This window comes from Natrix helvetica (genome assembly GCF_964273705.1).
Source record: "Natrix helvetica genome assembly, chromosome: 5".
NCBI lineage: Eukaryota > Metazoa > Chordata > Lepidosauria > Squamata > Natricidae > Natrix > Natrix helvetica.
In genome coordinates this window covers 44207408-44222659 of record NC_138551.1, presented here as the reverse complement: position 1 = coordinate 44222659, position 15252 = coordinate 44207408, and the positions used below count along the sequence as shown (strand labels likewise).

At 35.7% G+C, this 15252-nt stretch overlaps 1 protein-coding gene across 1 annotated transcript; it reads left to right on the top strand.

Annotated features, from left to right (window-relative positions):
- Positions 1–448: 448 nt before the first annotated feature.
- On the top strand, positions 449–14961 carry CLDN18 (claudin 18; the record flags this gene model as incomplete). Its single annotated transcript, XM_081956323.1, has 5 exons — positions 449–668; positions 9814–9978; positions 12247–12358; positions 13283–13393; positions 14738–14961. The coding sequence occupies 5 exons, from the start codon at positions 449–451 to the stop codon at positions 14877–14879; spliced, it is 750 nt and encodes a 249-aa protein (XP_081812449.1). The 3' UTR covers positions 14880–14961.
- Positions 14962–15252: the final 291 nt, after the last annotated feature.

The window sequence follows — 15252 nt, the reverse complement described above, 5'->3', positions numbered from 1 at the left end:
AAAGTAAAATAAGGCAAAACAAAACTAGGTTTTAAGAGCATTATTGAGAAAGGTCATTATGATGAAAATTAGCATAAATATATTGTTCTTATCCCTTTTTTCATAATCATCTAATTCATGATGCGTCAGACTTATATGTATGCAAAGCTAAACAAAACAATTCAGTATGTGACTGTACGATGAGTCTACAAAATCCTTTATCAGAGAAAGTTGCTCTATATGGACTATTGGGCAAACTAGGAAGAAAAATTCTGGTTTCTAGTCTAAAGCCACCAACTGAGACACTCAACACATTCATCAGGAGTGAAACTGCTTTATCTTGTAAAAACAGGTTGAGCAAACAAAACGTATTAATGGAAACCATTTGATAAGGGCTGACACAACAACAATTTGCTAGTGCAGTGAAGGGGACTTTGGCATTACCTTGAGCTTGGTAGCAGAAGGAAATATGTCTACCACAATTTGCCAAGTGATGGGCTTTTGTGTCTCAGCCCTTGGATTTGCGGGGTGTATTGTATCCACAGCAATGGATCCATGGAGCACCCAAGATTTATACAATAACCCAGTGACATCGTTATTCATGTATCAAGGCCTTTGGAGGACTTGTGTGAGTCAGAGTACGGGTCTTACTGAATGTCGGCCTTATTATACAATTCTTGGGCTTCCAGGTACGGCCAAAGCTACTACAGTCATAAAATAAAAGTGAATGCTTTTTTGTAATCTGGCAAATGCAATATTTTAAACAGCTTGCCTATATAAATGGGGATTATATTGACTACAGTAAGTAGATCTATGTACTTTTAAGGTATTGTTGTCATTACAAAAAGTAGTGTATAGAAAATACTAATGTTTAAACCTTGTTACTATTACAAAGGAAAAGAAATCAAAAATGGTTTAAAGTTGTTAGCTTTCTTTCTGAGCCTGGTTTTTATTTGTTATGTTAAAACTAATTTAATATATACTTATTCATTATCTACTTATCTGAGTAAAAGGCATGAACTCCCCCCCCCCCCCCAAGACAGTCTGATATTTTCCACTGTGAAAAGTAGATTGCTGGCCTTAAAATATGAGAGAATAAAAACAATGTCATTTTAATTATTTAAAACTTCCACATTTTTATCGGAATTTCCTATGGTATTAATGTTGTGCCTAACTCATGAGAATATAAACTTGAAGGAAGTTAGATATACACACGGCAGTTATGAAAAAAAAAGAACTTGAACTACCATTTGAATTGTACAAATAACTCTGAGAGCGATCAACTTTTAGAAAAAGCTCAATGAAACACATCAACTAGTATGTTAAAAGTTTTGTTTTTCTTCTTCTTATGGTTGCATATCTTTCTTCTTTTTTATTGTTCTAGATTTTTATAGTACAAATTATGATACTCATTATGAAAGTATGTATTTACATATATCACGTTAGGAATTTGAACTTGAGATTTAAATTACAAATCTAATTTACAGAAAATCTTCTAATAGTCTTATTTTAGTGCTAAAATAATTGGTAAAACCATGATTTGGTTTTAGTTCAGTATTAACTATTTCATATTTTTAAGAGCTTTTATTTTTAATGTATTTATTTATTTTTGTATTTATTTTTCTGGATGTGTTTGTTTCATCATCAGAAAGATATCGTACACTTGGAATTGGTTTTTTTTGCAGATTTTTTAAAATTATTTTTTCCCTTCTACAACACATTACATTTAATTTCAGTGTTAATTTGTCCATCTCTGCACAATCCAATTTTTTTTTAATCACTAATTCGTCCGAGGTGGTATTATTTTGTTTCCAGCATTGGGCAAATGCTATTCTAGCTATAGTTAGCAAATGTGTTAATATGTACTTAATTTTCTTTGTATATTTCCCTTTGATTATTCCCCAGCAGAAAGATTTCGGGTTTGTATTTTATCTGTTCTCCTGTAATTTCTTGCACCTATTTCCAGATTTTTATCCAATATTTTTGTGTTTCCGGGCAGATCCACCATATGTGATAAAAAGTTCCTTGTACCTTTTTACACTTCCAGCAGGTCGGCTTCATGTTTGGGTACAGTTTAGCCAATCTTGTTGGTGGTAAATGCCAACGATAAAACATTTTGTACATATTTTCTTTAAGTGCTGCTGATTGATTTTAGTTTATAATTTGTGTTCCAAATTCTTTCCCAATCCACTAGATCTATGTTGTAACCAAAGTTTGGTCCACGCTATCATGCAACCTTTAACTTTTTCTTCTTCTAATGTTACTTCTAATAAATATTTGAAAATTTTCGTTATGAGTTTATTTTCTGGGCCAATTAAAATTTGATCTATTTGTTGTAATTCTGTGTATATTTCATATTCTTTTACATCTTTTTTGTATCTCGATTGTAGTTGGAGATATTGGCCACCAATCTATATTTATATTTTGCTCCTTTAATTCTTGATTTGTTTTCAAATTCCCTTGGCTGTCTGAAATTTCACTATATCTAACCATTTTCGATAGATCTATCGTATTGGGATGTGTCATGGCTTCCATAGTGGAAAGCCATGTCAGTATTTTCATGTAATGTTTTTCTCTAATTTTATTCCAGACCTGTAGTAGTGCATGTCTAATATAGGGTATGGGAAAGTATTTTTGTTTCTTTTTACCCTCTTCCCATAGGAAAAAATGCCATCCTATTTGCATATCGTGGCCCTCTAATGTTAGTATTCTTTTATTTTTTAAATTTATCCAATCCCTGATCCATGTTAGTGCTGCTGCTTTGTAATAAAGCTCCCAGTCAGGGAGTCCCATACCAGCTCTGCTTCTGTCATCCTGTAGAGCTTTCAACTTTATCCTGGATTTCTTCCCTTGCCATATAAATTGAATAATCTTATTCAATTCAGTAAAAAAAAATTTTCCTAATTTTATGGAGATTGTTTGAAATAAGTATAATATTCTTGGTAGTACATTCATTTTTATTGCTGCGATTTTCTCTAATAATGATAGTTGTAGTTTCCCCCATAAGTCTAGATCCTTTTTTAATTGTTGCACTAATTTTGTATAATTATTTTCTTTTATAGTTGAGCACTTTGCAGTTAGCCATATTCCAAGATACTTAACTTTCTTTATCACTTGCAGTCCTACTATTCTTTCTAATTCTTTATTTTGTTCTTCCTTCAAATTTTTAGTTATCATTTTAGTCTTTTCTCTATTAATCTTTAAACCTGCTACCTCTCCATATTTTCCTAATTCTTGCATTAAGCTATTTCCTGTTTCTAGTGGGTCTTCTATAATGAATACCAAATCATCTGCAAAGGCCTGAAATTTATACTTCTCTTTTTTAATTTTAGTTCCTCTTATCTCCGAATTTTGTCTAATTCTTACTAAAAGTCTTTCAAGTGTCAGGATAAAGAGCAGAGGTGATAGTGGACAACCCTGCCTTACTCCTTTCATTATTTTAAAGTTCTCTGTACTTTCCCCATTTAATAATATATTTGCCCTTTGGGTGGAGTATATCGTTTCTATTAATCTTTCAAATTGGTCTCCTAATTTCATATTCTTAATTTGTTGTATCATGAATTCCCAATTTAAATTGTCAAATGCCTTCTGTGCATTCAGAAAGACAAGTGGCACTTGTTTCTCTGGATGTACCTCATTGTACTCTAAAATATTTTCTATTATTCTAGTGTTATTCCTGATTTGTCTTGTTGGGAGAAATCCATTTTGGTCTGGGTGTATATAGTTATTTAATAATTTTTTCAATCTCTCCGCTATTATTGTTGTGAATATTTTATAGTCGGCATTTAACAATGAGATTGGCCTATAGTTTTGAATCAGGTTTAGCTCCTCCATCATCTCAAAACAGGTTGCTGGTAATACTTTTTTTTTTTGGTCACTTATATAATCTTTTTTACTGTCTTCTATGGCATTATAATCTCCTATTATGCAGATATTCCTCACTCCAATTTCTCTAACTTTTTCATGTAATTTTTAAATAAAAGTCCTTCTGATTTTTGTTTGGGGCGTATATTGCTACCAGTAGTATTGATTTTTGATTTATCCATATCTCTATCATTAATATTCTTCACTTTGGGTCTACATAAATTAAATTTGTCTTTATCCCATCTTTAACATATATCGCTATCCCTTTTCTCTTTTCTTCTGCTAATGCTGAATATAATTTTCCTAATTTAGGACATTCCAGGTATTTTATATCTTGTTTTTTAATGTGTGTTTCCTGTAAGCATATTATGGCTGCCTTTTGTTTTGTTAATTTTGCCCAGATACACTTTTTTTTTGTTGGAGAATTTAAACCGTTAATATTTACTGACAATAATTGAATTTCTTCTTCCACCCTCCTAATTCTCTACCTGTCTTTGTTTTTTATTAACTCTAGTTTCTTTTTCGGCTCCTTGTTTTTGGTCTCACTTCCTCCTCTCCCTGTTGTTCTTCCCCCTACTACTTTCTCCCTGTTCTCCTTCTGTTATTCTCTGTTGTCTTTCTTCCTGGCTTCTATATTCCATCTCCTCTTTACTGCTCCGTTCCTCTTCTGGGCCTACTAGTTGCTCATATAAATCCTGTGCCTTCTCCAGGTTGTCAACTTTAATCCTTTTCTCCTGCCAGGTTACCAGCATCCCTTCAGGTACCAACCACCTGAATAGTATATCTCGTTTAATCAATTGTGTCACCAGGAATTGAAATTCTCTCCTTTGCTCCCTCACTCTTCGTGGGATTTGTTTTAGGATTTGTATCTCTTTCCCTTTGTACATCATTGGCTCATCTCTTGTTATTTTATAAATTATATCTCTTACTTTTTTCTTCGTGAATCTGATGTGTACTTCTCTAGACAATCAGTGTTTTCTGGCATAATTGGTGCTTAGTCTGTATATATCATCCAACTCATTTAGAATCTCATGTCTGTCTCTTTTTAACATCTCTGCTATTACTCCTGACATTATCATTGGTAAATCTTCTCTTTTGTCTCTGTTACATTCTGGAATCGAAGGTAAAATGCTGTACAGTCCATTTCCAGGTGGATGAGAGAGTCTTCTAAGTTTTTGCTTGATGTTTTCATTTGCTGTTCAACTAAGTTTAGTTTCTTCTCTGTTTGTTCTGTTCTTTTTTCTACCGCTTTTATTTACAGTTCATTTTTTTCCAGTGTTTGCTGTATAATTCCCATTTTGTCATCTAATTTCTGTATGTCGTTTTCAATTTCATTTTTCATTTCACTCATCTCTATTTTCATTTCATTCATATCCATTTTCAATTCACTGTGGTTTTTAGCTACTGCCTCTTGAAACTTAATCAAAGTTTCTTGAATAGTTAGCAGTGCTGTCTGCACATTTTCGATATTCAATCCAGAATTTGGTTTTTCCAATGTAGTCATTTCTTCTGTTAACCTTTGGGATGCTGGAGAAGCAATCAATACGTTTGTTGCTGGATTTGTCACTGGGTTTACAATTGTCTTTTTCCCGGTTCTCAGTGCTGTTGTGATATTTGCCATCTCTTTTAAAGTTTTATCTTGTTCTTTTAGTATCTTATATATGTTATCCCAAATGAGCATCCAATATATTTCCCTTCCCCCCCTTTTAAATGATTCCTTAACTTAGCTTGTTCTATCTATATTAATATACAAACAGTAGTCTTAAAGCAGTATGAGCAACTTAAATAATACCTATAAGTTATTCAATAATAACTGGAAATATTAAAAAAGAAGTAAACAAACAGAGAGGGAAGGACAGAGTGAGAAAGCCTCAGTGCTCATTCATATCCACAGTACTATATCTTAAAGGTACGATTATTTCATTATATCCTTCGTATGATTACTGGAATTTAAGTCAGATAGGTATTTATAACATAGACATATATAATATATAAGAATATCCACAAGCTTTCCACTTGCTTGTTTATGAATATAAATATTGATTTGAATACTTATTTATAGGTATTATAATATTATATACAGATATTGTATATAATTGTAACTTATTTCACTAAACTATTAATGCAGTCAGTTCATTCACCACTTTTTCTTTAAGTTCTGGGTTGAGTTACTTTCTTTTCAGTCTTTGCAAAATTGTCCACGTTCTTCTGTTCTAAATGGTTCTAAATAATTTCAGCACAGCTGTTGCATCAGCCTCTTCCCCTTCCATTTTGTTGTTCTCTTCTCTTCTTAACTACTGTCTGTCAACTGCTGCTCTCAAGCACACCACAGTTCTCCAAGTTCTCCCTCTTACTCGATTTCTTTCCACTACTTGAGTCTGTATGACTTAGAGTCAGTTCGTACTCTTTCTTGTTGTCTCCCCTCCGATCGCTCACTTATGCCAATTAGTTCTTTGGGCCGGTCTTTGCCTCTAAAAATATGCCACTCTCCCTTCTCCAAGTGGCCTCTCGGTTATAGGGCTCTCTCACCCGATCTCTGAAGACTCACTGCTTTGCCCGTTCTCCTCTACAATCTTCCCTTTCTGCCCACACTCACCACTGTTTCCACTTGCAAGCCGGTCTGCTAATCCACTCAATGACACAACAACAAGTTGATTAAATTCTTCCTTCCCCTTTTAGATAGTTTGTCGAGACTTCAAGTCCACCACTGAAACAAGGCAGACGCTTGCACGCCGGATTAAAAGGGTATCCCCACGTCATAACGGGTGGTCGCACACTGCCTCATTAGTTCTAGGGTTTCCCTACTCCTCTGTGTCTTTCTCCAAGATCAGCAAACCCCCGAAGGGATTCTCCAAACATGTAAATTGGGATAAGAAGTCAGAACCATGATTTCTTCCCCACACTCGTCTCGACATCACCACCGGAAGTCGTACACTTGGAATTGTTGGACAAGAGTATGATGAAAAAAGTAGTTCTGAGCTAGACTGCAATGCTATTAATCTTAATGTTATTGATTTAATTTACTAACAAATGTTTACATTCCTTTTTTCAAATAAATTTTGAGATTTAATAGGTTATTTTGCAGTAAACATTTCTATAAACAATAGTTTTGAAATTCATCACATCCCTATCTATTGAAAAGGATGGAAACCCAACACAAAATATTATGTTTTGGTATCACAAAATGAGTTTAGAAGTAGTGAGAGGGAATATCAATATATGCAGGAATGAAGTTCTACATCATTTTGGTTCCAAGTTTACTTCTAAATTATACTTATCAAACAACTACATAATCTGTATGAAACATAGTTTGTTTCTTATGTAATTCCATGTAAAAAGTAACAACTTTACTCAGTTGTTTACAATAATCTTATAATGCTTATTACAATAATTATTAAGAGGAAATAAACTGTTGTATTTAGACATTAAGAAGTTAGAAGTTATCTTCAGCAAGTGAGTGATAGATTTTTTATTTGAGTCTTGGGAGAAAGGACAAGTAAATCAATAGTGAAGATATTTTATAACAGGAAGAGCAGGAATAATATGAGTTCTTGATAAGTATGCCTTCCAAATTTACTAGAGTCATCATTTCAACATTTCCAAGCTATGGAAATCTAATTCTGGCCTTCTCTTAATTTTAAAAATTGAATCATTGCTGAAGCAATGAGAAAGAAAAGAAATCAACCAAAACTGAACTAAATGTTGTCCATAACAAACAATTTGCACAATATAATTTTGAAAAAGTAGCACATAAACATGCAGCTCATCTAGTGATTAGCAACATATGCCAGGAATCTTCTGTTTTTTTAGTTCTTGTTTGGATATATTTTATTTCTAAATTTACAGTACACGTCTTTATAGAAGTAGGATCCAGTGCTTGTAATAAGATTTCCCCGTTAATTAAGTATATGCAAGAATATAGAATGACACTCCAAAATTGGGTTAGAAGAGGAGAAAAACAGTAGATTTTTTCCCCTTCTTTTCCAGTGTATGGAAGCAATAGACCAGAACATGCTTTTTACCTGGCAGATATATTTCCAGTTTTCATATTAGCAGTAATGATACAAAAGCTGAAACTTGTGAGGTTTGTATCCCTGATTTTTATGCCAGAAAGAGACAGGGGATTTACAAATTAGAGAATAGTGGCAAGATTTCCAAGGTCAGGAAAAGAACAGCTGAATACCTGTTAAATTGAAAATGTGAAAGGGAGATGTACTGGATTTATACCTTCACAGTTTTTTTATGTGCTGCTAGATGTAGAACATTTTCGTTTGAGAACTGAACTGGTTACTAATTGGCTTCAGTAGAATTTGAGAGGTTGGTTGTTGCCTTTACAGCACTTCAGAATCCAGCCCTGGACAACTGAAATATTAAGACAAATATAACATTATATAAATGATCAATCACCAAATAATTTGTTTTGGGTTTTTTTTTTTGGAGGAGAGAAGCATTGTAAGGCTGATATGTATATAAGACTCTGAATGTTACACCAGGTTTCTACAAGTTGGGAAAGAACAATAGCAAAAACCAAGGGACATTTCAGGATCCAGGTGCTACATGCAAACATAGAACTGATAAGAGACACACGTACAGGCTTACATTTTAACTTTGTTCTACCAGGGAAAATGGATACACATGAAAAGACGCTATGAATGTGAACTCTTTTGAAAGAGACTTGGGATTTGCTTCAGAGGTTCAGCTGTTTCCTTCTTTCCTATGGATATTTTACACTAGCTTTGACTAAATTTCAACCTAGATCAACATCTAACTGCTGACTATTATGGCTATGCCAGATACTTCCAGGAAATGAATATTCAGATACTTCTAGATAAGGGGTGTTAAACTCAATTTTATTCAGGGTTTTTGTTTGATCTTGGAAAGTCGGGGTGGCAAGCTTGACTCTTATTGGGGGCTCCTCTGGTGGCTCAGGCAAGGCTGGGGGGATCCATTGTCTCCAGAGGAGGAAGGCAAGACCAGGAAGAGTGTCAATTTCTTGTCCTCCAGTGGAGCCTTGCCGTTTGCTGGTGGGCAAGTGCTAAGGCAGGACTTTCCTTCCTTCCTTCCTTCCTTCCTTCATTAATTCATTCCTCCCTCCCTCCCACGCTCCCTTCCTTCCCTCTCTTCCTTCTTCCCTGCTTCCCTGCCAGCCAGCCTTCCTTTTCTTCTTTTTCCTTCCCTCTTCATTCTCTTTTCTTCTTCCTTCCCATCTTTCCTTCTTTTTCCTTCCTTGCTCTCTTCCTATCTTTCCTTCTTTTTCTTTGTCTTTCTTCTTTGCCTTTCTCCTTTCCTGTCCCTTCTTGGATGCCCCATTTTTGCTGGCAGAGGGCTGCAGGAGGTCGTCCAACCCAAAACGGGGCCGGTCCTTCACTGTTTCCAGGGCATCCCCATGGGCCATATCTAAGCACCCACGGTCTGGATCCACCCTGTGGGCATTGAGTTTGACACTTCTATTCTAGATACACAAGTCTCTTGTGTGTGTTTTTAAAAATAAAAATATGACTTTTGACATGTTTATTCTTTTTGTGACTTTTTTGCTGTACACTACCCACAGTTACTTTTTGCGAGGGAGGCAGCTTTTGAATTTGATGAATAAGCAAAGAAATCCTTAGCCAGATAGCTTAAGGCAGCAGAGATTCTGCTAATCAGCCTATCAGTAGCTGGCATTTGTTGAGAAAAGCCCCCTGAAGATTATACCATAATAGCAAATAGGTTTCCTGAATTTATTTAGTCTTCTTTTCTTGAAGTCCTTCAATATTAATGTCCATTAAGGTCTTGTGTTAGCAAACTGATCATTCAGCTTTGTCTCCAGTATTTTCCTACCATTCCTGAGCCGATGATGAAAGAACAGTGGCTGACACCCAGATTACTTCATGGTTATATACAGCATTATGGACAATGTTTTTATGTATTCATCCACTTGAGACATTTTTCTCCATGTTTCCCTCTACTATTTTTTCCTCTTTTTGACAGCGATGCTCCAAGCTGTAAGAGCCCTGATGATCGTGGGCATTGTGCTGGGTGCTTTTGGTCTCCTGGTGGCTACATTTTCTCTGAAATGTTTACGGATGGGCAACATGGAAGACTCTGCAAAGGCAAGCATGACTTTGGCTGCTGGAGTCATGTCCATTGTAGCTGGTGAGTTAGAGTTTATATAGACTCCATCTATTTTTAAAGAGGTGTTTGAAATTAAAAGATGGAGAACGTTTTAAAATGTTACAAGTGTCAAGAACTGTTAGTTGACCACCTCACCACCACTCGCTTCCCAATTACTAAAAATTGCATAAGGTTCTGATAAACTTACTGTAGCATGTTACCTTTCTCATATCCAGTTCAAACAGGCTTTTACAGCTTTAGTAATGAATCCCTGATGGGTCTTATAAGAGCCGGTATCAGACGATCACATCTGAGAGACATTCTCGTATTTGAGGCTGAAGAGATTTGCAACAAAGGGGATTTTGTAGGAAGAGGTCATCAAATGTACTATCCTCCCCATTCACCTACAAACACTGACCAAGCCAGCACCATCTCACATTCCATTCACTCCTAGCCAGAGGTGGTACTCAGCAGATTGTGACCAGTTCTGGAGAACCGGTAGCAGAAATTTTGAGTTGTTCAGAGAACCAGTAAAACCCACCTTTGACAGGGCCTGCTCCCATCTATTCTCTGCCTCCCGAGTCCCAACAGATTGGGAGGAAATGGGGATTTTGCAGTAACCTTCCCCTGGAGTGGGGAGGGAATGGAGATTTTACAATATCCTTCCCCTGCCATGTCCACCAAGCCATGTCCATGTCACTGCGTTAATTGTTTGCTAGCCATGCTGAAGATGTATTGCGCAGGTCACAGGTCTTATCAGCAAGTGATGTACTGCGGCTGCTCACACACATTCCAGAGACTTCTGATCTTCGTCTGCCTACCGGAAAAGGTGGGCAACAATTGCTCTTGCCAAAATGTAACAATTAGATTAGATCTGTTTTTATTTTATTTTCATATTAAAGTTTGTTTTAATTAGAACATGTTCTCGGGTTTTATTTCTTATCAAGAGACATGCTGCAAGGAGGGCTGGCGATCCGCACCTCAATCGAAGGTGGAAGGGAAACTTTCCATTCCTTCTCAGTCCAACAACCATGCCATGCCCACCAAGCCATGCCCACAGAACCTGTAGTAAAATGTTTTGAATCCTACCACTGCAGTCCTAGCCCATTGTCATATGCCGATTTTAGGGCAGGGAGCTGGAGATGATTGTTGCCTGCTATTTCAGATATTGTTGCTTATAATATTTATAATGATTTCAATCAATTTCACAATTTGCCTGCTGCTTAAAATTATTTATTGAGAACAGATCTAAAAATTATTTCTGCAGGACATTCATGTTGTCATGAAACAGAAATCCACCAGATGTGCTAAGTGCAGTACAACGTCAGAGTGTGTAACGGTTGGAAGGGACTTGGAAAATTGTTTAGTTCAATCCCCTGCTGAGTACAGGAATCCAATATTATGCATGCCAAATAGAAGACCATTCAGACTCTACTTCAATAACTCTTTGTTCACTATTGAACAGCATCTCAGGAAATAAGATGTCCTGATGTCCAGCCCAAATTTACTTTTTTTAATGCAAGTCCATTGTTTCATTTTTTTTCCTTTTGAAAAAAACCACCAACTCTATACAATTTTGTCCATCTTGTGCATGATAGCCCTTCGATACTTGAAGACTGAATGCTTTCTTGAATTCTACTTAGTTGATACCCTCTGAACACCCTCCAGTTGTCAATTTCCTTCCTAAAATGTGGTGGCCAGTACTGGATGATATATTTTATGTCCAGTTTTACCACCACAGATCAGAGGGGAACAATAATTTAATGTTTGGTTTCTAGCAAAACTCAGGGTGATGATACAGATGTAATCCAAGGACACCTGCATTTGCTCCTATGTAGTTCTTCAATGTATAATGTATAATTAGGAATCTAGTGAACTGGGCATCTTTTCATCCACTTGTGCTATAAACTGAAACAAGGTGTTCTTTGTTGGTTCTACAGTTTGTCTATGTATAAGCACCCAATTCAGCAATGGATAAATAAAAGCTTCTGGGACTCCCATAAATAGTGCATGAAGATAATTTATCTCTGTTCCTTTCTAGCAATAGATTATCATGATTTGAGGATAGACTATAGTACTCATAGCAGTGATATTCTTAAACTTCATGAATATTACAGTGAAGTAAACCTACCATATTTCCTGAGAAATAGAGCTTAAATCTGGTAAGTGGAGATTTTAAAAATCCCAGTTGCACGATCATAATATGGCCCTGTTTGTAATTACATAATAAATAAAAAACTGTTTTTAAAGTTTTGATAAAGTACAGACTCATTGGCTCTGATACTAAGGATCTCTGTTCTATTTTGATAGGTATTTGTGCTATCTGTGGAGTATCTGTTTTCGCCAACATGCTTGTCACGGACTACTGGATGTCAACAGCTAATATGTACCAGCCAGGGATGATGCAGTCACTCCAAGTAAGGTAATTTCAGCCCACAGTGTTTAGAAGGAGAATGTTGCTGCTGTTTTCCTAATATCAGCACCGAAATAGTAAGCTCGTTTTAATAATCTTTTCGCTCTCCACGTAATGGACTGTGAGAGTAACCTTGAGGAACAGGGTGAAGAGCTGCAATCAGGACTACGATCAGAGAAATGAAATTCCCAAAGCAAAATTATAATTCATCTACTAAGCCCTGGCCTTTCCCCCGAGGCATTTGGACCCAGACTAGCCAGGGCAGTGCTTTTTGATCATCATTTTGTATATTGAGGTTTTACTAACATTGCATGGTTACTTTTTTTTGTTGCATTTTCTTTGTTTCTCATATACGTTGCCCAGAGTCAATGCTTGAATTCGAAAGGACTATGCATCAAACAAACAAAGAAACAAACAGTTATTTACTTACCAGTATTTAGCGTATGGCAAATACATGGACTTATTTGAAAAAAATCAGACATTGGGGTGGTATAAGCTCTTGATGGGCATTTGGACACAATGTGATGGATATTTTGTTGAGCAGCACCACAGTCATAAGAAGATAGGTAGGTAGGTAGGTAGGTAGATGGGTAGGTACATACATACATACATACATACATACATACATACATACATACATACATTATTTATATCTATTAATAAGATTAATATATGTCATACTATTTTCTCATGTTAGAAATTATAATTTGGTAGCATTTGGGTAGAGTTTCTGGGAATCACATCCAAGTTAATCAGGAAATGCATACAATGGAATGGGCAGGAAGAGTGCTTTAGTCATATTGCAGCTAGTGAGGCAAATTGGACATCCCAGATTTAAGCCCATCTGATTTCAGTGCAATTAATCCAGAACTAATTTAGTCTGGCCCAGTTTATTCAGAAAATTAAGTCCTGCCTTTTCTCTTCTTTTTGCAGATACACATTTGGCTCTGCTCTCTTTGTGGGATGGGTTGCTGGAGGCCTGGCCTTTGTAGGAGGTATTATGATGTGTGTTGCTTGCCGAGGACTGGTACCCGAGGAGACCCAGTGAGTACCTACTCTTATACATAAACAATATTGTTGTCAGGTTGCTACAGTTGTCGGTGCCAGTTGTATGATGAAGGACTATGGAAGATTATTTTCAGTTATTCTACCTTTTAAAAAAAATTATGAGCAACTTTTATAGAAAGATGCCGTAACAATCAACAAACAATGTTTAAAATCAGAAGCAGGATATAATCAAGACAGTTCTGGAAAAAATACAGCACATACATTTGTTTCAGTATTAGTTGTTTGTATATTACCTTTTCTCCTCTAGTTGATATCTTTAGTAGATATCCAGTAAAACTCAATTTTATATTAAAAAGAATACCATTATGTAGCATAGTAGTAGTTATTAGTATTAGTATGAAGTAGTAATTAGTAATAGAAATACTTATAATTCATACTCCCAGAAAATCACATTTAATGTGAGAAAAAAATAGATTATTAATGTTTTCAAATGTAATTCAGGCAAATAACCCACTCTATTGCTGAATTATGAGTTTGCTTATAGAAATGAAGTTTTAGGCATGCAAATTTCTCCCACAATAATATCACAAGACGACCAGCTCTTTAGGGACGAAGCTTGATTTTTATGTGGTTAAGCCACCCATTAAGTCTGCAAAACTCCAGAGACATTCTCACCTCATTTTCCAGTTGATTATCTATCATTTTGGTGTGTGGAACATTTTGTTATTTTCATTTACTTTTTCATTTCTTTCTAATGCTTGGACACTGTTATGTTGGGCCAATGTGAGAAAATTAAAGAAGTGAGTAATTACTTGGTAATGGCATTGTTGCCTAAGCTCATGAATAAGGATGGGACAAATTGTGACTTAGTGTGGAGTCTCTCAGTTGGCTGGAGATGATTGTTTGACTAGTTCTAAATAGGTGCACGATACTGACATAGTTTTAATTCATTGTGATTGAGAGAGTATAATGGTAAGTAAGAAAGACTTTGGGAGACTGGGCAAAGAGATGCTGCCAAGGAATGGGCATATAAGAGAGAGCGTAGCTTTAACTGGATAGTAGGTGGGGCAAGACACTCACCCTTCCTAGCTTCCTTGCTGTAAAATATATGGGTGGAGAGAAATGTACTTTCAGATTTCAAATCTGAATTTGTCATGGTAGATTGTAATAAAATAGAATTAGATCATCTGGTTGTGATTCCTATATGGTTTACCCTGGGGGGCCGACAGATGGCAATTTATATTATATTAGTTGTGTAGACACTCGATATTTATAAAGTGTAGAGAACTATATTGAAAAAAACAACAGTGTGGATAACTCCAGGATAGACTGTTACTTCCCACTTCCACTAAATGACACCTTGATTTACTTCTCTTTCAGTTACAAGGCAGTCTCCTATAAGTCTGCTGGGTATAAATCTGGAACTGCTTATGAAACCAAGAAGACTCCAGTAATGGATAATAATACTATCAAAAGTGATGAAGGAAGACGTTCCTACCCTACAAAATATGACTATGTATAGAAATTGCTCTGCTATTCTATAACTCCATACTCTACTTGTTAAAACTTTAGCTTTAGTCGAAACTAAGTGAAGTGTTAATGGTATGTTTCATCTCTCCTTGAATTATTCTTAGGTTTGCCCTTATGATGCTGGAAATCTCTTCTCCGGTTGTTTATTAATGTTTGCTTTATGATTGTGAATATCGTGGTAAGCTTGAAATGAACTGATTATTTCACTCTGCAAATAATTGCTTCCTTTTCAAAGTTGAAAACACTCCACTGCCCATTTACTATATTTTAAATAGGTGTAACTATAGAGTAAAAAAAAAAAGAAACATCATTGCAGTGTACAATATTGAATCCATTTCAGGTTCATGCTTTGAGACTTTACAGCA